Here is a 27,815-nt window from a genome sequence, read left to right as displayed (position 1 = left end):
ACCAAACAGAGCTACGGAGCTGCCCCTAACATATATTCCAAATAGCTCCTTTCTCCTAAACCAGAAAATCCACCCAGCTTCTTAACATACGGCAATTGCTGCCCAATTTCGCATTCCTCTGCGAAATCGAGAAATTTCAAATCTCAATGAAAGTCACATGGTAACTGGTAACGCCTTCCGCGGCAGCCATTAATAACATCTAATGATCTCATTAAAATCTTTCACCAACTCCCCACTCCTTTTCCGTTGTTTTCATCGATGCCGAGAAACTTATATCTCATCTCCAGGTTCAGAAAAATTAGGGTTTGAAACAATTCTCCATCAGAGAAACCCTAGGTTTTCCTTCTCTCAAGCTCGTTTCTTTTCTAGTACGTTCCCTCTATCTCCTCTTACTGCATTTTCTTCGATTTCGGATTCTATATATTTATTTGAACTGTCTTTTGATGATAATTCAGGGAGGAAATTGTTAGATTTGGTTCTATTTAGAGAATATTGTTTTGTCTTGAATTTTCATGCTCAAATATTTTTCCTTTTAAGCCCTCTTTTATATTGCTTGATTTCATATGAAAAATAATGAATTGAACCAGTCACAATTCAAGTATTATTTAGAGGAACCATAATTTACAAGAGAAAACGGTTCCTACACATATGTGTAGATAAGTTATCTACACACTAGCTTAAAATACAGTGGGGGCCAGATTATTTGGGTGATCTAAACCATTCATTTTTAAGGCCCTCACATAGATAGTGTGTCCACAAAAAATCAGATCCATAGGATCATCCTAACCATTCGAACTGTGGAGACAAAAAATGAACTAATTTGTGAAGGTTTAAAGACATCCATTTTACCTCCACAAATCGTAGGGTTGGGATGATCCTAAGGATCTGATTTTTTGTAGACACCCTATCTATGTGAGGGCCTTTAAAATAGATGGCTTGGATCAACCAAACAATGTGGGCCCCCACTATATTTTAAGCTAGTGTGTAGAGAACTCTCTACACATATGTGTAGGAACCGTTTTCTCAATTTACAATCATATCACTAAAATTCATCATTTGCCACTAAATTGTGGAAATAAAAAAAATCCTAAGAAAAACTTTTTCTCAAGAAATGATTTTCCTGCAATCCAAACAGGGCCCTTGATGTAGTTATTTTATGGTTTTAAAGGTATTTAGTGTTAATTCATTTGTTTTCCCAATTTCTTGTCGAATTATAGATGGCAATTTTCCTTTGAATTTGTTATTTCTATATAATTTTTGGCAATTTTTTTTTATGAGAATCGCTTTCTCTGTATTGAAATTCTCTATTGAACTAATGTTTTCCTATTATTATTATTTTTGGTTGAGAACAGACAGTTTTTAGATAATAATTTGCAAGCAAGGAATCATTAGAAAGCCAGCAGTTAATACAGAAACTTTTAATTCTTTATTGTTCTTTTCTGGGTGAATTATGTTGCTGCATGACAAATGCTTGGTGTTTTTATTGATAACAGTTTTTAAATAATAATTTGTTAGCAAGGAATCATTAGGAATGCCAGCAGTAATTGGAGAAACTTTTCTATTCTATATTGTTTTTTTTTATTGTGGAGGGAGTATAAAATCTTCATGAGTCCTAGCGAATTTTGTACAGGGCCCATCAAATGAATGCTTTGGATCCCATAAAAAATGTGGCCCCACCCTATTTCTTTAATGGAGTTGGTTGAATTTGGTGATTTGAAAAATGGTATTTTGTCATTTGTGGTGGGAATTCATTTGTTTTTTGTGCTTAATCGACATAGCGAATTGCTATTAACCGCAATGGGTGGAGACATTTCATTTTCTATTTGATGTTTTCTGTTAGACTCAAACAGAAAATTTTGAATTTTTTCTATCTTCAATTTTCATCAAAGGTGAATAAATGGGATTACAGCCGAGGCTGATAAGATGGATGTACAATTATATGACAGTAGTGATGTAACCTGTACCCAGCCAACAACGAAGGGCTTGAGGATTAACAGACACCACATTGTACTTTATCAGATAAATCTTTGAGGGTTTGATAAATGGATTGTTTCATTTCATTGGTCTCTCTAATGAAAACATAAGCTTCACTTTTCTTAGTTGCTTTGATTACCAAAGAAACCTTTTTTCCTTTGTAATTGTACTGGGATTGCGGTATTGAAGAGCTGTTGTTTGTATAATTTACTCTTTAAGGAGGTGCCACGGATACCGAACTCCCGAAATTTCGGCCGAGATTCGGGAAAAAGAATTGAATTACAATTTTAATCTGAAATCTCGGCCAAAATTTGGACAAAATCCTAAATTTCAGGTTTTATGGATTTCGGTTTCGGTCCCAACCGAAATCCGAAATTTTGCTATTTTGGCCGAAATTCAAAACATTGCATACATCAATTGCATTTTCTGTATAATTATGCATTTTCTTCTTTATATCAACTTCTACAGGGTCATCATCTCTTACATTCATGGAGGAAGTCAAAGCAGCCTTTCGGTGCAGTTCTGCAGCACATGAAAGTATTGCCATAAGGGTCGAGCAGCAGAGTTACAGCTATATTCAACTCATTTCATCTGCTTTGAATATATCCAACTTATTATGCAATAGCAACTTAAAAAACGTAAGTTGAATACTGCTATTTATTGTTTTTGCAAATGAACTGAACAACGCATTCCATTTTTATATTATGTAACTATAGATTCTCTTCTGTCTAAGCAATATCTCACACATTGTTTCTGTAGTGTAGCCCATAGTAGCAGGAAACTTCTTGGGCGGGTGGGAAACTCGTTTCCCCTAAACGTGTTTCGGACACGTTTTCGAAATATGATAGAAAAAATTGGGGAAACATTTCTGAAATGTTTTCAAAACGCATGGGAAACGCATGAGAAACATATCTGAAACTTTGAGAAACGTATGGAAAACTCGTAGAAAACGTATGTGAAACGTGTTTTAACTATGTGTGAAACTTACGAAAATCGTTTTGTAAAAAACATAATTTTTTTGTAATCAATATTAAAAATGAAAACAGTAGCATATATTGTAATTAAAAAATAGGAAATATTCAAATAGAAATTTGAAATTAACAAATTTGAAATTTACAAAATCATGAATTTCGTGTTTTCTTTGTATTTCACGTGTTTTCATTTTCAGTTCTATATTTTTTCTGAAATGTTTCTAATGCGTTTCCTAAGACATTTTTCAATGCGTTTCTTATGCAATTTTCTATCGTTTTCTTGTTTCTCATTTCCCCTCTATTTTTTCTCTTCATTTCCCGTTTCCGTTTCACGTTTTGCTTTCCGAATTCGTTTCCCACCCTAGTAACTATGGTGCAGCCAATATGTTTTAAAAAATGTAAGTTGAATACTTCTATTATTATTTTTGCTAATGAACAAAACAATGTATCCCATTAATATATTATGTAACTATAATTTCTCCTTTTCTGTCTAAGCAATTTCTTACACATTGTTTCTGCAGTGCATCCAATATGTTTCTATAAATATATGTTAATGATACACCACAGTGATTACTGCACCTCCTAGTTTATTTATTAAGTCTTTACTGGCTATATTGTTTCATCTATATGCATCCCATGATACATGGTACATGTGATGTGGATTTTCTAACTACTTCTCATATTAATTCTCTCTAATATTTGCACTAATCTTCCAACTAAGAAGTTTATTTTATTATTATTATTATTTTTTCTTCAGAAGCATGAACTGAACCAAAATGAAAGTTCTTCTCCCTTAGTGAAAGGCGTCAGAGGAGCAGGACACCTTGATGGGGCCCGGATTGGGATTGTAGCTAAACCTTCCGCAGAATTTGTTGCCGGGATATTGGGTACTTGGCTTGGTGGAGGAGTTGCAGTTCCACTCGCCCTCAGCTACCCTGAAGCTGAGCTCTTCCATGTGATGAATGATTCGGTTTGTCCTGCATCATTTTTTTTCTTTCTTTCTTATTTTTGACTGCTTGGAAAACCATGCACGGTGGAAATCACGGACATAATGGAACATATTTAGGTTTTAATTGCCCTAGTACTGTATTATTGATCTATTTTTATCATTTTATTTTGGGTTGCAATTATTTGATTAAAGCTTCATTTTTATGGGATCTGGAACTATCAATATTCTGAGTTGTAGTCTTGGGACTCTTAATGGCCATGATATATATCCAATGGTCCTCTTTTCTGAAACACTGAGTCACAATGGTACTTTCTTTAAATGATTAATAATCTTTTGTGCTCATTCCCTTAAACCTTCCTCTCCGTATCATGATAATAGCTGTTAATATGTTTTCATGAAGCCTAACATTATTAGTCTTTATTTGTCTTAATAAATTGAATTTATCCAATCAAAGGAGTTGATCTGAAAAATGCATGCACATGAAATAATTCCACGGCTTCTTATAATATCTCTCTTCTGTAATTGGTCTAAATTTTGCTATGACCATGAAATAATGTAAATGAAGTTCTGCAACTATTTGATTTCTAGGATGTTTCCATGCTTCTAAGCACCGAAGAACATCAAGAGCTCATGGAGAATGTTGCTGCAAAATGTGCTGCTGAATTTTCTCTTATCCCCCCTGTTCCCAATACTACATCAAAGGATGGTATTGGTAAACAATTTGACTCGAAGACTAATTTGTTCGAGGAAATTGGAAACTCAGTAGAAGGTAATATGCATTTTGATGTACTATGCTTTATTTGGTAGAAGCCATAAATGAAACTATGATGAAAAAGATTTTTTGCTCTCTAGGAGATGACCCTGCATTGATAGTGTACACAAGTGGTACGACAGGGAAACCCAAAGGAGTTGTCCATACGCACAAAAGCATCACAGCACAGGTATTTGGATCTATGCCAATTACAGTTCTCAGCTTTGACTTCAGAGTTTTGAGGCTTTATCTTTCCATTACCATTTCATTATTGTGTCCACCATCACTAGGCACGTGTGTCGGATATCACCATTGTGTTGTCTCTTAGTGTCTTTTTATTATAGGTAAGGATGAAGTTTTAATCCCTAACCTCAGTGCTACATACTAGAGGACGTCACCCTCAGGGCCAAAGGCTCAACTTCATAAAGTGATTTTTACTTCATGACAATTCGAATCAGGGAAAGCCCCAATTTTTTTGACTTCCAGTATGTTTTGGGTTACATTTTGTATTCCTATGCATTTTAACTTGTTTGAAAAAAAGAAAAATAAATAAACAAGGTATTCATTTCTATAGTTTCCTGAAAAAAATTCGATTGGAAAGACTAAATTCCAGAAGCATCACTGTTTTTTGACACAAAAGTATATTATATCTTTTACAGGAATAAACAAGATGCTGGTTAATTTTACAGGAATAAACAAGATGCTAGATAATCTGTATCTTATATCATCTAAATTGAGAACTGGTTTTGTTATTAGAAAATAGTTCGGTGTTGTCAATTATTCATTTTTCTCCCGCTACATATTAATTAGTGCTTAAATAATGTGCCAACATTTTATAAAATATGGATTTACCACTCAAGTGTGTCTTAGTTTCTTATTTGGCTTTTCTTTTAGCTGTAAATTTACTGCTATGATGGTTCAATTGCAGGTTCAAATTCTAACAGAGGCTTGGGAATATACACCTGCTGACCAGTTTCTGCATTGTCTACCCTTACACCATATCCACCAAACAATACATTTTTTTTTAGTAAACTGAGTTCTTCATCATAGATTTTGTAGGTTGAGAAGTACATCTCTCATGTTGGTTTCTTACTTTCTTGAGGATTTAATTAGAAGATTTGGTGTCTTATGGGATCCTTAACTTTTACTTTACATGTGCATGGTCTTTTTAATGCTTTACTCGCACCACTTTTTGCGGGTTCTGTGGTAAGGTTTTCTTACTTTTGAAGTTTTCAACTATTTATTTCACTAAAATTTACTTGGTTAAATTTAGAATCATGTTTTGTGCGGCAATGTTCTTCATTACAACATCAGTTTGGCTGCTCCATATCCTTTTGGCTATAATATAGTGATTGGTGACTTTGAAGGTTGAGTTCATGCCAAAATTCAGTGTGAGGGGAATCTGGCAGAGATGGCGTGAATCATATCCAAAAGACGGAAATAAGGTTGATGACGCGATTACTGTCTTCACAGGGGTGAGTGGAATGTCTTATGCTACAACTTATATATTTTGATTCTCACCTTTAGAATGTGAACAATGATCCTTTTGGCATCCTAATGGATGTGTTTATCTTATTGATTCGAACTTGAGTCCTCGTTTAATTTTCTGTTTATAGTTTTGTGCATGATAAATTTCTCAAGATGTTTTTACTCAACTTATGGTTCTTTTTAAGTAGTCTAGGTATATATTGTATTCGATTGTACCCTAATCTTGTGCAAATCTACGGTTTGCGGTTTAGTTTATGGGAATTTAACTGCATATAATGGGGTTTAAATCATTAACAACAACAACATACGTTCTCAAAACAGGTTAAACAAAACTAGGGTATTCATAGAAATTCTGAACTTTAGAGTTCATTCATCAAATAGAAATTAATTTAGCCCAATGTAAGTTTCAATGTTTCATACATCAAGTCCATAAACAAAACAGCCCGCTAATGGAAAAATAAGTAAGTCTCAAATAAGGTATTACAGAGTCATATCTATGATATAAACCGAACTATGACCCAATTAACATTAAATAGAGGGAAGGGAATGATGGTGGATGATGCGATCATGGTAGGGTGATAAGGATATCAAAGTTTACAGGGGAAGGTATCAAGGGGAAAGGTTTATGGAGGAGGCTGCAAAAAATAGAGATGGTAGGATCCATATCAGGCAGCGTCGTGCCGGGCTTCGTGCTTAAGTCACCTTGATGTAATAGGCCTCCTAGAGATGGAAGATTGAGAGCTAAAGAGTTGAAAAGAGGGGGTAGCTCTTAGCAAGCGGAGAGAGAAAGAAATATGGAAATATGAGGTGGAGAGAAAGTGTAGAAACCTGAGAAATACCTTCTCAACAAGGATCAACCATGATGTGTAGCAAAATGTCAAGAAACAATGCAATGAATCACAACCACACAAGAAGACACAAGATTTATGTGGTTCGGCAACGTGCCTACGTCCACGGGAGAAGAGTTTTCATCATTTCGAACTTAGGATTACAAACTCTTCTTTACCGAGAAAACACAAAGGAAATCTCTCAATCCCGTAACCCGTGGCTTATTCATCAATGCCACTACATGAGGAAATTTATCGAAATACCCCTTTAGCTCAACCCGCATGTGCGTCACACACATTAGTCCGTCAGGTGCTGAATGATTCTAGAATACAAGACATCTGCACAGCAGATTGTAATATGGAAAGAGAGAGAAGGGAGAAAGAAGTGAAAGATGAGGAAAATAACAGTGAGGAAATAGAGGGGCTGCGATCTACTGTAGCTAAGGAGAAAAGGAAATGAAGTGCTGCTGTAACACAGCTATAATAAAGGAAAAGAAGAAGAATGGAGGTGCAAAGCATTCAGAAGAAGAAGAAGAAGAATGAAAGTGCTCTCCAGCTGTTGAAATCAGTGGGAAAAGGTGGAGAAAATACGGTGGAAAACAGGAAAAGGTGCCTGGGGTGGTGGCTATTATGCACCAGCCTTGGAGGAAAACATGGTGATTGAAGGAGGGATGCAAGAGAGGGAGAAAGAGAGGATAAAGAAAGGGACTGCAGTTCTCTCGGGTTCAGGGTGGCCTAGAGGGGGAGATAGGGAGAAAGAGAAGAAATAGAGAGAAAAAAAATAAAGAAAAAAAAGGCAAAGGAGGAGGAAATAGGAAAAGAAGAGAATAAATGAGTGGGAGAGAAGGGCGTACCTTGGACATGAGGGGGACGGAGGCTTTTCTTGTCGATTACTTCACAATTAGGGTTGTTAAGAGTGTTTGATTGGTTGTATAAGATGAGGAGTATAGTTAAGTGGTGGACCATTTAGGCTCACCAATGGGATAAGAGACATATGGCAGCCAATAGGAAAATAAGAACATGGTTAGGGGTTACGTAGTGGGCTATGGGTTCTGACCAATAGGATATAAGGTACTTTAGTGATGGGTTTGGGCTCGGTTACGGGCCATGGGTGATGGATAGTGGTGGGCCATAGCCTAATGTGGACATCCCCCGCATCTAGGCTAAATAAATGTTACTAAATCCAAAGAAAATCCTGTATAAATGAAAAAATAATACATGTTTAATATAAAGCAATTATATCTTATGACTGGGACTAGTGAATCACATCTGTTCACCCATGTGGGAAGAACTCGACTCCGTATAGTACCGAAACAGGTCCTCGTGAAGTCATCGTAATTGTACCTCATCCAATTGCGAACACTCGATTAGAGAACGTCCTTGCCAACGGACTAGATACGTCCAACGAAACTTAGGCAGATCCCCTTCATTTGAACATCTATATTGTAAACACCAGAAGTTAATGAAGCGATGATGATATGTTCTGGCACGTCCCAAAGGTGTGGATGATGATAGACTCCAATCACGAACTGATCCCCAATGATGTAGAAGCAACTTCTCTAGTGCTAGTTAACGGCTACTTCGTTCCTCTTAATACTCGGTCACAGTCTCTCTAATGCCTTTAGGTGTACCACCTCGATTTAGTGGATGAGAGCGTCGGCCACGGCACTTGGCTTCCCACGACAGAGCATAAGGGTAGGGTCTCAGAGGTGTGGAAGGTGATGGCCACAAATGGTCTCAAAGGAGTGTGTAATGAAACTATAGTATGCAAACATTGTTATGAGCATAATTAAGTTCCTCACTCGCTAAGTATTTCAACAAATGCTCCAAGTTGTGTCTGATCTCTTCTGTCTGTTCATCTACTCAGGGGTAGTAGTATGTGTGGTCAAATTGAAATATAAATCATATTTTTCTCCATAAAATTCTCTAGAAATATGACACATCGGAGAACCTAGCTATATAAATCGACATGAACACATTGGAGAACTTATCAATAACCACGATGGACTCAAATCTCATAGTAATCCTGGCTATAGGGGAATATATGGCAGCTTGAGAGTTTAACTTTTATTGAACGGACTTACCTTGCATTGGGCACACAAAATGTCCTCACATGATCCCCATCAAGCATATTATTATTTTCATCATGCTCATCCTCACGAGATTGCTCTTTCATCCCCCTCATATTTTCGTCATGCTCTCCTCTATTACAGTCATTTCTATCCTTATCGTCAGGATTCTGCTAAATTGGTCTGAGGATTGAATGCCTGACGTGGGCAAGCTGATCATTTGTGACCCAGTCCATCCAATGTAAAATATTTGATGCTGGTATCTTGCGGTTTAGTTACTATAAGCCCATGCCCCACCCTCGGCTCACCTACAAGTGGTCTCTTTGTAGTACTTTTAGGAGGAAGAGTGAGATTTGAGTGACTAGCCACGGGGCCTCTGTTTGTTGTGGTAGAATGGTCTTTGTCAGGGTTCTTTCGCCTCTCCTTTTCTTGCACAGGTGGGAAGTCTGGGCGTGTATTCATTTGAGTCATGCATCCATGGGAGCCTTAAGCGTAAGATTTTTTTTTAATGTAATTCGGGGTAACTTTAATCTCATGTAACATATCTGAGTGTTGGTGTGAGTGTCGGTCTAATGTAGCATGAGTGCTTCATTGCTATGCCTCTCGATGCTGGACTCGACCATGGTCCTGATGTGGAGCATTGGTCCTGTTAGCTATAGTTGAAAGTGGATAATTCGACACGCTGGAGAATTCTATGGACTCTGGAAAGATACTAAGACACCTAAACACAAATATACTGACAAGATATTAAGTAACTGACATTTAAATAACCCGAGGTAGATTCTAAGACCTAGGACATTGCTGAGAAACTCAACTATCTAAAGATCCCCTAAACAACAAAAATCACTAACCTAGACCATATCATAAAGTTTACTAATGACGTAGATGACGCTTGATGAACTTACCTAAAGCATATAATTAAGGAAGACTCTAACTGGACTTTTACTGAAATCTTGGGGGCTGAAAATCATGGAACTCTATAAGGGATCTGAGCTTTGAGCTCTGATAGCAACTTGGTGCAAACCGAGGTTTTGAAGTTTACTTTCTGGGAATTCTGGAGCATAAAAGGGAGTTTAGATCAATAATAACAGCAACACACATTCCCAAAACAGGTTAAACGGAGCTAGGGTATTCATAGAAATTTTGAGCTTAATAGTTCATTCATTAAATAGAAATTAATTTAGCCCAATTGTAAGTTCCATACATCAAGTTCATAAACAAAACAGTCAGGCGTCAGCTACTGAAAAAATAAACAAGTCTCAGATAAGGGATTACAAAATCAGATCTATGATATAAACCTAACTATGGACAAATCAACATCTAATGGAGGTAAGGGAATGATGGTGGATGATGTGGTCATGGTAAGGTGATAAGGGTATCAAAGTTTAAAGGGAAAGGATTCAAGGGGAAATGTATATGTAGTAGTAGGCTGCAGAAAATAGATATGGTAGGAATTAGGATCCATACCTGGGAGCGGCGTGCCGGGCTTTGTGCCTTAATCGTCCTGATGTAGAAGGCCTCCAAGATATGGAAGCTATGATTTTGCGCTACTTTGAATTTATAGTTGACACACATGTCATGTCGTGTCGTGTCGACACTGGTCAACACTTATTTCGACACTTGTAAATGTGCTGCTAGAAGTGACTTAATGTGGGCGCATTGACACGTTTTTGTACCGTTTCAAACGTTGCGTTTTGTTTTATTATTGAATGTTGTGTTTACCTCTTTTATTATTGACTCTTATTTTATTATAAGTTGTTCTTTTAGCCATTCTTTAACTATTATTTGTTGTCACCTACCTCTCCTAAACAAACTCTTATTCTAATATAATAATCATTGTATCCTTTTGGTCTCTCATTCTTGCTGCGAGATTGAAGAGAATTAGATTAGATTGATAAATGGGTTGTTATTTGATTATCTCATAATTGTTTTAGATTATGGTTTCTTAATCCTAAGATTTATTAGTTTGTTAAATGAATATCTTATTTATATTGTTGCAAATTATAATAGTAATCTACCATTATATATATATATATATATATATATATATATATATATATATATATATATATAGAGAGAGAGAGAGAGAGAGAGAGAGAGAGAGAGAGAGAGAGAGAGAGGAAAAGGATTGTGCGCTCGAGTGCCAAATCACATGGGTCCCACATTTTTTGTGCTGATCCAAACCATTCATTTGCAAAGCCCCATCATAGATAGGGTGTGTACCAAAAATCAGGTCCATTGAATCATCCTAACCCCTCCAAAAGTGGAGGGCAAAAATGGGGAGATTTGTGGACAAACAGAGTCTGTCCATTTTGACCTCCACAAATGGATGGGTTAGGATGATCCTATGGAGCTAATTTATGGCACATACCCCATCTATGTAAGGGCCTTTCAAATGAATGCTTTGGATCATCCTAACAAAGTGGGCCCACATGAGTCTGGGGCACTCGAGCGCACCTAAGCTTGGTGCGCTCGAGCGCACAATCCCTTTCCTCATATATATATAGTAATCAATAATTTTATATGTATGTACGTGTATGGTCATGTCTTCGTTTCTATGTTTTTGGGGGTTGGCATGTCAGACACCTCGTATCCATGTTACCACTCGACACATGAATCTGTGTCCAATAATCATAGGGTGGAAGAGGGAGGGAGGGAGGGAGAAAGATGGAAATATGAGGTGAGGAGAAAGTAAAATGGAAAGAGAGAAAGAATGGAGAACGAAGAGAAAGGTGAGCAAAATAAAGGAGAGAAAATAGAGGGGCTGCGATTTGCTGAAGATAGGGAGAAAAGGAGATGAATTGCTACTGTAACAACAGCTAGGAAAGGGAAAAGAAGAATGAAGATGCTGTCCTGTCACAGAAATCAATAGGAAAGGGTAGTAAAAATAGTGTGGTAAACGTGGCTGGGGTGGCAGCTGTTGTGCACCAGCCTTGGAGGAAAATATAGGGATTGAAGGAGGGAGAAAGAGAGAGGAGAAGATAAAGAAAAGGACTGCAGTCCTTTCGGCTGCAGGCTGGCAAAGAGGTGGAGATAGGGAGAAGGAGAAGAAATAGGGAAAGAAAAAAAGTATGGAAGGAGGAAGGAGGAAGCGGGAAAAGAAAGGACAGGGGGAGAGAAGAGCCTACCTTAGACTAGACGTAAGGGGGAGGGATGCTTCTCCTGTTGATTACTTCAAAATTAGGGTTGTGAGGGTGTTTGAGAGGTTATATGGTGGGCCATTTAGGCTGACAAATGGGATAAGAGCCATAAGGCAGCCAATGGGGAATTAAGCAAAGGGTTAGGGTTCATGTGCTTGGCCATGGGTTGTGACTGATAGTATATAAGGTACTTTAGTGATTGTTTTGGTCTCGGGTAATGGGTAGTGGTGGACAGTAGGCTGATGTGGACATCCCCCACATCAAGGCTAAATAAATGTCACTAAATCCGAAGAAATTCCTACATAATAAAAGAAGAATATAACACATATCCAATATAAAGCAACTGAATCTAATTACTAAGACTGGTAAATCACATCATAATCACACTTGTAATAGTGTACCTTTTCTTTTATGTGTTCTAGACCTTATAATCGTCATATTTTTTCTTCTTGTTCATAGATTAGGATGTTCTCAATTCATATGAAGGTACAACTGATGGAATTTTTTTGTCATGTTTTAAATAAACCCCTTAAGGATAAGCCATTTTGCACTCTATTCTTCTTCACAATATAATTCTCTTTTCTTTTTCAATACATTTCATAACCAACAAGACAAAGTGATTTTCTCTTTTTCAATACATTTCATAACCAATAAAACAAACTGATCTTCATGATTAATTCCTCACGTTAACTAGAGCATCTTACACTGATCTTCTTCTTATCCTGCTCGATTTGCATAAATGAAGGCATTATTGTACATGTTAGAAAGGAAGTTGACAGATCTTTCTGTAGACTAGTCAAGTTCTGATCTCAGAACTTGCCTAAAACCATGGGGCGGGCTATTATAACTCTGGAGTTGCATGTAGGGTACTGGTGACATGAGGTTATTTGTTGTTTGCGCTTTTTTGTTTTTGGCGTTTTATACATTTTTATTTTTATTACGACTGATATTGTTACTGGTAGAAGCACCAAGAGAGAACAAAGAAAAGAAAGCAATGAAGATGAAATTTTGTTTATGCATTTGGACCTAACTGAAAATAAATTAAAGATGTTAATCCATTACTAAGAGAGTGGGGTTTACACATCTCCTGAACACAATTGGGTATACCATGGTGTGTTCTCTTAGTTTGTAAAGGTGTGTTTTCTTATTTTGTACAGGTGCAACATTTTCTCCCAAGAAGCATAACTAAACGTCGATAGTGTGCTCTCTTAAATAAAGGATCTTGTTGAAAAAAGTATTCCAACAGATAGGTGTGTTTTCTTAATTTGTAAAGGTGTGTTTTCTTATTTTGTACAGGTGCAACATTTTCTCCCAAGAAGCATAACTAAACGTCAATAGTGTGCTCTCTTAAATAAAGGATCTTGTTGAAAAAAGTATTCCAACAGATACAAGTATAAATTAGGCTCTTCAAGGAACAACTATTGGTTGGAAAAATCTTCCATCTTGGGCTCCCTCCTGATTCAGAATTTTCACATCAAATAGATTTTTCAGTGACTACAATGATATTTTTAGTATTCTATGACTGCATCGTCTCCCAATTTTGGTTACTGATTACAAGTATAGATACCATAAGGCAAGATGAATTTGGAAGTGGGCTTCTGTTCCTATTAGTTATATGTTTGACCCCAGTATACAAAAAGAAAATGTAGGATTTGACATTCTAATTCCCTAACTTGAAGTGATTTTGGCTGTCATTGCTTAGTCCTAATTAATCTGTTTCCTGCATGTATGATGATAGATCCATGATGCACGCAGTATGATGAGTAAAGATGTGGAGTATTTGTAATGTTATTTTATTTCTTATAGATGCACGCAGTAAGATGAAAAAATGTGTATTTGCAATGTTATTTTATTTCATATAGTTTTCCTCTTATTGGTGTAAATTTATTTAATTAATTTATCAGTCAATTTTGTATGCTTGTCCTGTAAACATTTTAAGCTGTTGAATGCTTGTGGGATGTCTAGGTGCCGACAATGTATACTAGATTGTTACAAGGTTATGAAGCAATGGATCCAGAATTACAAGCTACTTCTGCAGCAGCTGCTTCTCATTTGCGCCTTATGGTAATTAGCATGGGCTTCTTTCTTTCATTGCTATATTTGATTTTGACAAGGATATCAAGTCAAACTTTGTTTGATTTTATTTATTTATTATTTCTTTTTTTGCCGATACTATATGAAGAATATTGCCTAGAAAATTCAGTTTACAATTCCTTGCCCAGATGTCATTATTTTCAATGTGAATGATGAAAATGTTTCATGTTCTTTACTTGACAGTAATCACACTAAAGTAAGAACAACCTTTAAAAAGTAATTGAGGTCATTAAAAAAGAGTAATTGAGGGGACACTTGGGGTTATGATCAAGAATTTATCTGTTTGATCACTTGGAGTTTCATAGGGTTGCCAGTTATGTTGCATGAGCACTTCAAGCAAACTATGCATGTGCTTAGGGGTGTTCATTATTCGGTTATAACCGAATAACCGAACTGAACCGAGTTGGTTTGGTTGGTTCGGTTCCGTTTTTTTCCTTTTCGGTTTGGTTTCGGTTATTTTTTTTTGGAAATTCGGTTATTCGGTTTCGGTTATCTAAAAAAAAAAAAATCAGTTAACCGAATAACCGAAATTATGATAAAAACCATTATTTTTTCAAAAAAAAGTGCTATATGGGCACTCCGTAGGATAATCAAAACCATCCATTTGATTGATCACAACTTAATTAGGTTGTGCTCAAAAAATCATTTCGATAGGATGATCCTAGCCCTCCGATCCAAACCGAGATTTTGCTTTTTCACTCTTTTTCTCCCACTATTCGGTTATTCGGTTATAACCGAATTTTTACTCGGTTCGGTTCGGTTATCGAAATTTGATAACCGAAATTATTTCGGTTATCAAATTTCGGTCTATTCGGTTCGGTTATAACCGAACGAACACCCCTACATGTGCTCTCTCTCTCAGAAAATGAACTTAATTCTGAGATTTCTGTAGTTTAAGGTATCTAATCTGAAACTACAGTTAGTTTTGGTGAATTGGCCACCCATGTAGAAAACCATCTTTATTTTTGTACCCTGAAATACATGCTTATGCTGTATCTTATATTTATCTTCTAAGTTTTCCAGGTCCAATGCCATACATGCATTAGCCACCCATGTAGATAACCCTTTTTATTTTTGTACCCTGAAATATATGCTGATGCTGTATCTTTGATATATATATATATATATATATATATATATATATATAATTTTCTTTTTTAAGTTTGCCAGGTCCTGTCTATCAAAGTCCTGTGGTACTGGTACCTTATTTTAAGGGCAATTCAAGTTGAGATAACATCATTATGTTTTTCAAAAGACATTATGTTTTTCAAAAGATAAAAGAACTTTACTGCAACATTCAGCCTTTACTTTATACTTATACCTCTATTACTTAGACATTGCAACTCCCATTGACTGTCGAGAATTTTCCTCAATCAAGTATCATTCCTACTGCCTTTGTTAGAGGAACCTCATGAAACTTCGGGCTAAACTTTCCAGACACCCAAGTCGATAGATGCATAGTTAAGCATTGTTCCCAATTCTTTTTCAGATGTGTGGCTCCTCGGCACTTCCTTACCCTGTTATGGAGCAATGGGAAAGCATTACAGGTCATCGCCTTTTGGAGCGCTATGGTATGACTGAGGTGTGGTAAAATATAGTTGAAATCACAATCTATTTACAAATCCATACATATAATTATTTTATCTATGAATTTAAAAAGTATTCTTATATTTGTTACCATTGGAATGATGGACCACAGTTTGTCATGGCACTATCAAATCCTTTAAAAGGTGTCCGAAAGGGAGGCACAGTCGGCAAACCACTTCCCGGTGTGCAGGTTAGCCCAAATTCTAATTGTATTCATTATCAATTCAAAATTCAATTACTTTAGGATTGAATGGATATTAACAAGATGTTTTCATATCATCAAAAATTATTTTCAGTGTCTGCCTTTTTAGCTTTCAATTCTGGGGACAGATTCTGCGTTATTTGTATATAGTTTTTGTGAGTGATTGTGTCATCGTGAATTCGTGATATTAATTTCCCCACAATGTATCAATTCGTTCAGAATTTCTAATGTTAGTAATCACGCTCAAACAATGTGAAGTCGGCAATATCAAAATTATCTCCGCTCATTAACGATGAGCTTGAGCTTTTACTTAGAGAAACTCCTTTTATGTGCTAACCTGTGGCTACAAATGAGCACATTATGGCATGCATATGAATATTACCACCATACTTCCAATGGCGATGTAAAGATCAGACAGATTTACCATTCCATAGATATGCTCATCTGGTGAGTACATACTTTATCTGTTCTTTTTAGGGTTTAAGCATTTATTAATTTGAAAAGTGAAACGCCGTGAAATAAGGAAGATAACTCTTATTATAGGAATTATAAACTGAAGGGCGCCCTCGCAAAATCCATCCACAAGGGCACCCCCCTTGGTCCTCTATAACAGAGTTCATTTATTGTACCTGTAAAGTATAAAAGAAAAATAACGCCTTTCTCCAACAGCTTAAGCTTTTGGAGAAGTTGGTAAGTTAACAGTACCTTTAATGCTATCTATTTCATTTTAATAGCGTTCTGTGCTGCTATAAATGCACTTTGTTGGGATGGACCAATGGGAGCGCCCTCGTAGCTGGTTTTTGCAAGGGTGCCCTTCGCTTTATCATTCATCCTCTTACTATAGTGAAAAGCAGCCAAAACTGATGAGTGCCTTGGATAGAGAGAACACAAGCTTCTCTAATAAATCATATGATTTGAAGTCATGGACTTGTTGGCCTTGCGTTTCAAGCACTTTTGCCATCATTATTTAGTATTTCCCACCTTGTTTACCAAATATCAACAGGCAATCTTCCCTTCTAGTATTCTAGTGATTCTTTCAGAAATGCATTTCATAACCTAAGTGCATGTCTCTGCACTGTACCGTTAGTTGGCAAAAATAATGGTAACTCAATCATTATATCATAATAAGGCTTAATTTTTTGCCACTTCTAGAAACTACTACCACAAGAGCTTAACTAAATGGAATTTATTTAATATAGTGTTCCAATTGACACATTCTATTTCTCCTTACACTTATTCATGGGTATAATTTTTCTTAACTGATTTTACATTTATATTTTGATAGATACGCCTCTTTTTATTTTAAATTTCATTGATTGAATGTGGTAGTTTTTTTGGAAATTTTGTAACAGCCAATGAAATTTTTTAAAAAATAATAAAGGCTTGGAACAATCAAACAAGGAACATGGAATCTCTAGTATCAGCTCTAATTTTCATAATCCAACAATTATCAGATCTTACTAGTATTCCATTGAATCTCTGAATCTGCGACATGCAAGCTGTATACACACACCTTTGTTTTCAGAGCAATTTGAATTGAGCTTGTAAAAGGAAGGTTTTATGATGGATGCAAATATTTTTCCTTGAAAAAATATGACTGGGTAGAAGTACAGGTGGGGCCCACTTGTTCTATGATCCAAAACATTAATCTGTTAGGCCTTGCTATGGATGGGCAACCTCCCTCAAAACTATTTGATTGTTAAACCAATGCAATCAATTTTGCAATTTGTTCTATGCAATCTAGTGAAGAATATGAATATTTTTTCTAGGGAACATTGCTCAGAATCTTGTCTTGTGGAACTATGACTAGGTCAAAATTCTTGCTGAAGATGAGAGTGGAACTGATACAATGGGGGTGGGAGAGCTTTGTGTTAGAAGTCCTTCATTGTTCAAGGAATACTGGAAACAACCTGAGGTACTTTCTAGTGACTTCACAGATTTTTTTAATCTTCTTTTTCTATGTTCAACTTCAAACAACCTGAGGTACTCTCTAGTCGCTTCACAGTTTTTTAGTTTTCCTCTTCTATTTTCACTTCTATCTATTGGAGATATCTGTTTCGAATCGTTATACAAATTGAATTGCGGATAAAATTCGTATACTCCAGATAAGAGTCAGAACATGGTTCTTATGGGTGGTTTAAGAAAATATGTACCAATTACCAAAATGACTTTTTTATTAGGTACACTTTCTCTTTGTGGTATTCTACCTCTTGCTTGTTTTTGGTCCAACGATGAAATTCTTAATGATGGTTGTGTTCACCGATTTTCACGATAATAGCTTGTGCTACAGCGGGATTAACTGCATTTTATATGTTTCGGACATATTTACTTACTTTTGAGGGGTATTTATATGCGCATTCTCAAAATTACAGTGGCATTCAAAATAGGGGAAAATGGACAGACATTGTGGCAGGGTTAGGATGATCCTATAAGGCTGATTTTTGGTAAACACCCTATCCATGGAAGGGCCTTCCAAGTGAATGCTTTGGATCCCCCAAAAAATGTGGCCCCCCTATGGTTTGTGAGCTCTGCTCAGATAAGCTTATCTGAGCAGCTGCTGACAAACCATTTCCTCATATATATATATATATATATATATATATATATATATATATATATATATATATATACACTAGTAAAAAACCCCGTGCGATGCACGGGCCGACAAAGAACTGTACGGACCACATCACGGGTTGATCCAAACCGTCCATGTGATGGAACACAGCATAAATAGGTTGTGCCCCAAAAATCATTTCCATAGGCTGATCCTAGCCCTCCAATCTATAGAGGTTTCCATAATATGTTGTTCCTCTTAAATCGGATGGTTAAGATCACCCTATAGATTTTTTATTAAAAAAGCATAAAGGAGGGGCGTAGGATTGAAATTATTTGGCTTTAATGGGTGCCTTTCTTAAAAAGCATAAAGGAGGGGGTAGGATTGAAAATATGTGTGTTGAATGGGTGCCTTTGTTAAAAAAAGTCAAAAAGAGTGATGTGTAATTCTACAAAAAATTCTCTTATTTTCTCTTCTACTATATATATATATATATATATATATATATATATATATATATATATATATATATATATGAGAAAACGGTTCCTACGCATATGTGTAGAGAGTTCTCTACACAGTAGCTTAAAATACAGTGGGGGCCCACATTGTTTGGGGGATCCAAGCCATCCATTTTAAAGGCCCTCACATAGATAGGGTGTCTACAAAAAATCAGATCCATAGGATCATCCCAACCCTACGATTTGTAGAGGTAAAATTGATGTCTTTAAACCTTCACAAATTAGTCCATTTTTTGCCTCCACAGTTCGAATGGTTAGGATGATCCTATGGATCTGATTTTTTGTGGACACCCTATCTATGTGAGGGCCTTAAAAATGAATGGTTTGGATCATCCAAATAATGTGGCCCCCAACTGTATTTTAAGCTAGAGTGTAGATAACTTATCTACACATATGTGTAGGAACCGTTTTCTCTCTCTCTATATATATATACTCATATGAGAAAACGGTTTCTACACACAAGTGTAGATAAGTTATCTACACACTAGCTTAAAATACAGTGTAAGGCATATTGTTTGGGTGATCCAAACCATTCATTTGATTGGCCCTCACATAGATAGGGTGTCCACAAAAAATCAGCTCCATAGGATCATCCCAACCCTATGATTTGTGGAGGTAAAATGGACGTGTATAAACCTTCACAAATCTGTCCATTTTTTGCCTCCATGGTTCGAAGGGTTAGGATGATCCTATGAAGCTGATTTTTTGGGCACATCCTATCTATGTGAGGGCCCATCAAATGAATGCTTTGGATCACCCAAACAATGTGGGCCCCCACTGTATTTTAAGCTAGTGTGTAGATAACTTATCTACACTAGTGTGTAGAAACCATTTTCTCTCTCTCTCTCTCTCTCTCTCTCTCTCTCTCTCTCTCACACACACACACACACACAGACACACACACACACACACATATATATATAGGGGGCAAGGTTTCTGAGCTATAGTTCAGATATCTTATCTGAGCAAGCCACTATAAATACACCATCTCCCATGTTGTTTGACTCATCCAACCCATTCATTCCATAGAACCTTACATAGATAGGGTGTTCCTAACAAACCATCTCCATACAATCATCCTAACCATTTGATCTGTACAAGCACAAAATGATCCTATGGAGATGATTTCTTAGGGACACCCTATCTATGTTAGGTCCTATAGAATCAATATGTAACATAACCCAAACAACATAGCTACCTATGTTATTTATATGAGCTTGCTTAGATAAGCTATCTGTGGTATCGCTCAGAACCTCTATCTGATATATATATATATATATATATAGAGGAAAGTGAAGCTACACCGCCCGTGTAGCTAACTTAGCTACACCACCGGCTTAAAATACAATGGGCCCACATTGTTTTGGTGATCTAAACCATTCATTTGATTGGCCCTCACATAGATAGGGTGTCCACCAAAAATCAGCTCCATAGGATCATCCCAACCCTTCAAATTGTGGAGGCAAAAATGGACAAATTTGTGAAGGTTTTTACACGTTCATTTTTGCCTCCACAAATCGTAGGGTTGGGATGATCCTATGGAGGTGATTTTTGGTGGACACCCTATCTATGTGAGGGCCAATCAAATGAATTCTTTGGATCACCAAAACAATGTGGGCCCATTGTATTTTAAGCCGGCGGTGTAGCTTCACTTTCCTCTATATATATATATATATATATATATATATAGAGGAGAGAGAGAGAGAGAGAGAGAGAGAGAGAGAGAGAACTTATATGGTGCCCGACCGTCAAAATATAAAGGGCGGAGAGAGAGAACCATCTCTCCCTTGATTTTAATCCAAGAGAAACCCCCTTTTTTGACTTTTCCTTGGTTCAGGCAGCAGGTTTTGTCTATATATGCGCCCTTTATGTTTTGACGGTCGGGCATCATATAAATTCTCATATATATATATATTCCTTGGTTCAGATCTCAAGGCATTCCTGCAGCTGCGCAGGGAGCTCCCTGCGCTTAAGTGGCTTATAAAGCCTCCCATTGGTCACTTTTTGTGGACCCGCAAAGGTGGACCCACTATACGAACCAATGGGAGGCTTTTTAAGCCACTTAAGCGCAGGGAAGCTCCCTGCGCAGCTGCAGGAATGCTTCTCTCTCTCTCTCTCTCTATATATATATATATATATATATATATATATATATATATATATATGGTGAGCTTAAGCGCCCCAATCACATGGGTCCCACATTTTCTGTGGTGATCCAAACCATTCATTTGCAAGGCCCTATCAAAGATAGGGTGTGTACCAAAAATCAGCTCCATAGGATCATCCTAACCCCTCCATTTGTGGAGGACAAAATGGGCAGATTTGTGGACAAATAATGTCTGTCCATTTTGACCTCCACAAATGGATGGGTTAGGATGATCCTATGGAGCTGATTTTTGGTACACACCCCATCTATGTAAGGGCCTTTCAAATGAATGCTTTGGATCATCCTAACAAAGTAGGCCCCAATGTGATTGGGCGCTTAAGCTCACCAACACTTTCCTCATATATATATATATATATATATATATATATATATATATATATATATATATATATATGAGAGAACATTTCCTACACACTTGTGTAGATAAGTTACCTACACACTAGCTTAAAATACAGTGGAGGCCCACATTGTTTGGGTGATCCAAACCATTCATTTGAATGGTCCTCACAGAGATAGGGTGTCCACAAAAAATCAGATCCATAGGATCATCCGAACCCTACGATTTGTGGAGGTAAAATGGACGTGTATAAACCTTCACAAATTAGTCCATTTTTTGCCTCCATAGTTTGAATGGTTGGGATGATCCTATGGATCTGATTTTTTGTGGACACCCTATCTATGTGAGGACCATTCAAATGAATGGTTTGGATCACCCAAACAATGTGGGCCCCCATTGTATTTTAAGCTAGTGTGTAGGTAACTTACCTACACAAGTGTGTAGGAATTGTTTTCTCTCTCTCTCTCTCTCTCTCTCTCTCTCTCTCTTTATATATATATATATATATATATGAGGAAAAGGATTGTACACTCGACCGTACCTAAAGTTAGGTACGGTAGAGTGCCAAATCACATGGGTCCCCCATTTTTGGTGGGCATCTAAACCATTCATTTGCAAGGCCCCATCATAGATAGGGTGCATACCAAAAACCAGCACCATTGAATCATCCTAACCCCTCCAAAACTGGAGGCCAAAATGGGCAGATTTGTGGACAAACACTGTCTGTCCATTTTGGCCTCCACAAATGGATGGGTTAGGATGATCCTATGGAGCTGATTTTTGGTATGCACCCTATCTATGATGGGGCCTTGCAAATGAATGGTTTAGATGCTCACCAAAAATGTGGGACCCATGTGATTTGGCACTCTACCGTACCTAACTTTAGGTACGGTCGAGCGTACAATCTTATTCCTCATATGAGGAAAAGGATTGTACACTCGACCGTACCTAAAGTTAGGTACGGTAGAGTGCCAAATCACATGGGTCCCCCATTTTTGGTGGGCATCTAAACCATTCATTTGCAAGGCCCCATCATAGATAGGGTGCATACCAAAAACCAGCACCATTGAATCATCCTAACCCCTCCAAAACTGGAGGCCAAAATGGGCAGATTTGTGGACAAACACTGTCTGTCCATTTTGGCCTCCACAAATGGATGGGTTAGGATGATCCTATGGAGCTGATTTTTGGTATGCACCCTATCTATGATGGGGCCTTGCAAATGAATGGTTTAGATGCTCACCAAAAATGTGGGACCCATGTGATTTGGCACTCTACCGTACCTAACTTTAGGTACGGTCGAGCGTACAATCTTATTCCTCTAGTATATATATATATATATATATATATATATATATATATATATATATATATAATGCAGTGGCACATTAGTTTCTGAACGGAATATCTAACTGTTGAAGTCCTATGTTCTTTATCATTTACTTCCCCATTTTGATTTTGATTGAAGATAATTTCCTTAGGTAACAAAGGATTCATTCATTGATGGAAGTTTCTTCAAGACTGGAGATACAGTTAAAGTGGATGATGACGGGTACTACATTATATTAGGACGTAAGAAAACATTCATTTTTATGCAGTTAAAATTGTTATGCAATGGGGTTGTTCAGCTTGTTTCATGATACAATTTTGAAATGTTCGCATATCCATCAATGTTTTCTCAATGATTTTATACCAAACCTGTGCCTGCGCAATCTGATTGTATATTGACTTTGTGAAGCTAGTGCTATTTGGTTAAGGAGATTAGAAATTACAAATTGTGGCCAACATTTGAAATTTTACCATCACATGATAGTGTTTTAAAACCTGTTCTTCAACCTTGAGATCGGAGGTTAAATCCCAGCTTACTTACGAGAAAAAGTGTTTTAAAAGCTTGATTTTAAGCTTAGGAAAGGTGTCAAAAGCTTTAGATGTAATTTGAGATGATGAAAGGTTGAAATGATTTGCAGGGCTACTTATGATTTAATGACAGACCATGGTTGGGAAGGTGCTCATAATTACAGAGATTTTTCTAAAATTGCCCCATCTTGTATCAAACTTCTCAGGATGGTCAAATCAACATAAACATCCTGTTCTCAGAGAAGTTGTGGCTTTTTAAAAATTGTTTTCTTCACTCCCTCAATACGCCTTATTTACTGGAGCTAAAAAACTCTTGGATGTAAATCCCTCTTAATGTATAATGAACTATGATTTAGCCAACACTTTGAATTTATTACCAAACACACGTGTCCTGGCATGTCCGACTAGACACACGTGTCGACACTCCTTTGGTCACTTTTAAAGGTACTGCTAGAAGACTTAATGGTTGCGTGTGGACACGGTTTTGTACCATGTCAAGTGTGACATTCTGTTTTATTATTCAATATTGTGTTCACCTTTTATTATTAAGTCTTCTTTTATTATAAACTCTTCTTTTAGCTCTTCTTTAACTAATATTTGTTGTTATATCTCCTCCCATAAACCTAAAACCCTAAAGAAACTCTTATTCCAATAGTATACTCATTGTATCATATTTGTTTGTTAAATGAATATCATATTTATATTATTACAAATTATGATAGTAAGCAAGGTTTTAAATTTCGGCGGAACGAAATTTTGGATTTCGGTGAGGACCGAAACCGAAACGTTCCGAAACCGAAATTGCAGAAATTTACCAAATTTATTAATTTTTAATTCCTTTGCATAATTTCAGCCGAAATTAGCAAAATTTCGGCCCAAAAAACGGCATTTCGAGTGCCTTTACCCAATGTCGGCCAAAGTTTTAGGATTTCGGCTAAAATTTTGGTTTTGGTGAGGACCGGAATTACCCCCGAAACCGAAATTTAAAACCTTGGCAATAAGTAATTTTATATGTATGTACGTGTCACTATTTCTAGATTTTTAGATGTTGCCAAGTCAGACAACTCGTATCCATGTCGAAACTCGTCACTCGAATCCGTATCTACAAATCATGATTGTTTATACTTTGTATTTTAGCCGTGCCCCAGTTTCTAAATTTTGGTGGGTTGCCATTTCCGACACCCCGTGTCCGTGTCGACACGTGGCACTTCTGTCCGTGTCCACAAATCATAGATAATGAATTTGTAAGCTGGAAGCTATTGCTTTAGGCATGAAAACTTGCTGCTTTGCTTGTAAACTATTGTCCTAGATTTGCTTCGTTTAATGATTGCATGCATTGTTGCTCGATGATTAATAATTTCAGAGTATTGTTAATTGAAGTAGTATTATTTTGTAAGTTACTGTGAATCCTCAAGAGCTGCTTCTGTGTAACTATTATTGTCAGGTACGAGTGCTGATATCATGAAAGTTGGTGGATATAAGCTTTCGGCATTAGATATTGAAGCTGTACTTCTAGAGGCAAGTACTTCGTCTACTTGCTTTTCATGCATGGCTTTTTCTTTTTTTTTTTCAAAGTAATTCATGCATGGATTTCTTAGAATAGAAAATGTGTCAATCAATCACTTTTTGCATCAGTTTCACTTTGAATCTTCTGACAGCTGTAACTTTTTCTTTACTACTTTATTTAAGAAAGTCTATTATGCCACGTTTGGATACCTCATGTTTTTGTATTTTGATTTGGATTTGAGTTTTGGATACAAAATACATCAATCATCCTCATGCTCATGTTGTACGAGGGAGGGAGGGAGGGAGGGAGGGAGGGAAGTCTGGCTGCTGCTGCTGCAGCAAGGTCGAGGAGCAGCGAGGGTGAAAGTAATTACCACAAATATTTATTTCCAAATAATGTCTTTCAGAACAGATTTGAAAATCAGATTTTTTTCACTGTTGCAGCTGATTTGGAAATCTATGGATCTGATCCAGTTCCAAATCTTGTGGGCATCCAAACGTGACCTTATGGGTGTTTTATAAGACTTTAATTTTGGATCATTAGGTCCATTGTATTAGTTAATTAAAAAAAAAAGCAAAAAGGGAAAAGATTATTTAACAGATAGTACACCGGCTGTTATTTCCTTTTTATAGGTAAGAAGTTATCTGACTTGTGACCTCAAGGTTGTGACACAGCAGTAAACTTCATTCCTAAAAAAGAATTAGAAGTGTTAAATGTTAAATAACAAGCAGTTCTAATGAAATATTGTTCTTGTTTGTTTCTTCTCTGTTTCCTTCTTTTTTGCTTTTGTATATTTTTTGGGGTTGACCATCTCGGTCCTCCCCTCTATTTGGAATGAAATATTGCTACCGTTTAAAAAAAGAGGCAATTCTAATGAGAAATAACTTGTTTTCCATTGAATAATGCTGTTATTTTAACGCCATTTGTGAGTTCTAACAGTAAGATCAGAACTATTACAATGGCTGCAGTTTAACTTCAAAATGATATTTCAAAATTACGATTCTCAATCATAGTAAGCTGACATGGGTGAACTTTTCCATATCAGCACCCGGCTGTGTCAGAGTGTTGTGTGCTAGGATTACCAGACAAAGACTATGGAGAGGCTGTTTGTGCGATAATTGTTCCAGCCGCAGATGCAAAGCAGCGAGGAGTAGAAGACTTCAAACCGGCTATCAGCTTGGAAGAACTTCGGACTTGGGCAAAGGAAAAACTTGCTCCATACAAGGTTTCTACTAAACTCTTGTTGTTCACATTTAAATTATTTTTTCAGTGGTGACTGTTGAGGGAAGAAAATGTTCAGTCCTCCCAGATGGATACAGATTTGGACTGCCTGTTGTGACAAAGATAATCACTTTAGTAGTCTGTGCACACCATGGAAGTTGTGGGCTTCCCATTTCCATTGTTGACGCAATGGGATCAATACTAGTTCATCGAAGGCTATTATTTCCACCATTGGGGTAGGAAAGGATAAGCCAACCTTCTTCTCTGCACTGAATATTGTCGACCAGTAATCACTAGTGCTCAAGAAAGGAATTTATCAGTACACCCCTCTGTGCTCTCTCTCTCTCTCTCAAACAAACAAACCCACACACGCACACATATTTTCTGTCTGCTCATACTTCTTTTCCATCTTTAATTCATATTCACTTTCTTACATACTTCCTCATGGGCCGCATATTTTCTCTCAATTATTAGTTTGTTGGTCACCGGAAAGTGGCAAGAGCAATGCTACTGCTCCAGCTTGAAGCCCTTTGCCCCTTCTTTTTTATTACTTTGTTTTTTAGTGCATGTAATTATACCAGTCCTTTCCTTTCAGATTTTTTAAATTTTCCTTTGAATATATGTTCAGTGATTCTTGGGACCTTGCCACCTTGGACATCTTATCTGCCCTTTCTGTTGTTGTAATCGAGAGGACCTCTACGACTACATGGGGGTGTGGTTCCATATCATGTAATGGAGTTGTCTGTTAGGTACCTAACTAATATGCCAAAATTCCCAAACTGATGGAACATATTAGGCTTGGCCCTCATCCACTTAGGATCATAACATTCCACCATGTTCCGCAGCTGACGTCCCCAGCGAACCAATCTGTTACGACTTTACTCTTTTTTTCCCCTTTAGGTAGCCCTTTTCACAGTTCGCTTCTTCCATGACTCGAACATGAGACATGGTGTTTGCTCTGATACCAAATGTTAGGTACTTAACCAATACGCCAAAAGCCTCCAGACTAATGGAGCGTGTTAGGACCTTAACATTGTCTGAGTTGGTGAATGTTTTCTGACTTTTCTTAACTACAATGCATATTTTTTAATCAATCTCCAATTCAGCACTAAAGGGTATCCTCAAAATGTTTAGAATACCATTTCGTTTTTATTCGTATCAAATATCAGATATTGAACCTTTCAACATTTTCAGATACCAACAAGATTGTTCTTGTGGGAGTCTCTTCCTCGCAATGCCATGGGAAAGGTGAAATATCTACTTTTTTAGCAAGTATTTTTCTTTCAAGTGAAGAGATGAACAAATTGTCATGATTATTTTTCATTCCAGGTGAATAAGAAAGAGCTGAAGAAGAGGCTCCAGTGATACATATTGAGACCTCCTTTGCACATGTTTAGAGGATAAAAAATTCAAAATAAAGAGGGAGTTAAAATGTAATCTAGATAGGTAGAGGCATTACCTTCTTCCTTATTTCTTATTATTACTGTTGTAATTCATAGCAGCGACTGCGACATTATGTTATGAAAATCTGGTTTTGTAGAGAATCAGTGTGATTTCTTATGATATTTTCAAACTTATATATAGATCGTCTTTGGGGAA

General features: G+C 36.8%; 1 protein-coding gene across 2 annotated transcripts; it reads left to right on the top strand.

The window, feature by feature from the left end:
- Positions 1-27,815, top strand: AAE13 (AMP-dependent synthetase and ligase family protein). Of its 2 annotated transcripts, XM_077354805.1 has the most exons (17): positions 2-368; positions 2,443-2,612; positions 3,703-3,915; positions 4,483-4,663; positions 4,747-4,835; positions 5,574-5,645; positions 5,801-5,851; positions 6,013-6,120; positions 14,135-14,233; positions 15,753-15,845; positions 15,963-16,040; positions 17,863-17,967; positions 23,113-23,203; positions 24,933-25,006; positions 26,041-26,220; positions 27,411-27,464; positions 27,546-27,815. In XM_077354805.1, the coding sequence occupies exons 1-17, from the start codon at positions 203-205 to the stop codon at positions 27,579-27,581; spliced, it is 1,860 nt and encodes a 619-aa protein (XP_077210920.1). In that variant the 5' UTR covers positions 2-202; the 3' UTR covers positions 27,582-27,815. The 2 variants fall into 2 exon arrangements, with proteins under 2 accessions (XP_077210921.1, XP_077210920.1); XM_077354806.1 differs by lacking the exons at positions 5,574-5,645; positions 5,801-5,851 and having other exon boundaries at positions 1-368.

Source organism: Tasmannia lanceolata, unplaced genomic scaffold (genome assembly GCF_043159265.1).
Source record: "Tasmannia lanceolata isolate RefF3 unplaced genomic scaffold, GAP_Taslan_0.1 ptg000015l, whole genome shotgun sequence".
NCBI lineage: Eukaryota > Viridiplantae > Streptophyta > Magnoliopsida > Canellales > Winteraceae > Tasmannia > Tasmannia lanceolata.
The sequence above is the reverse complement of the archived record's forward strand: the minus strand, read 5'-3'. Positions and strand labels throughout refer to the sequence as shown.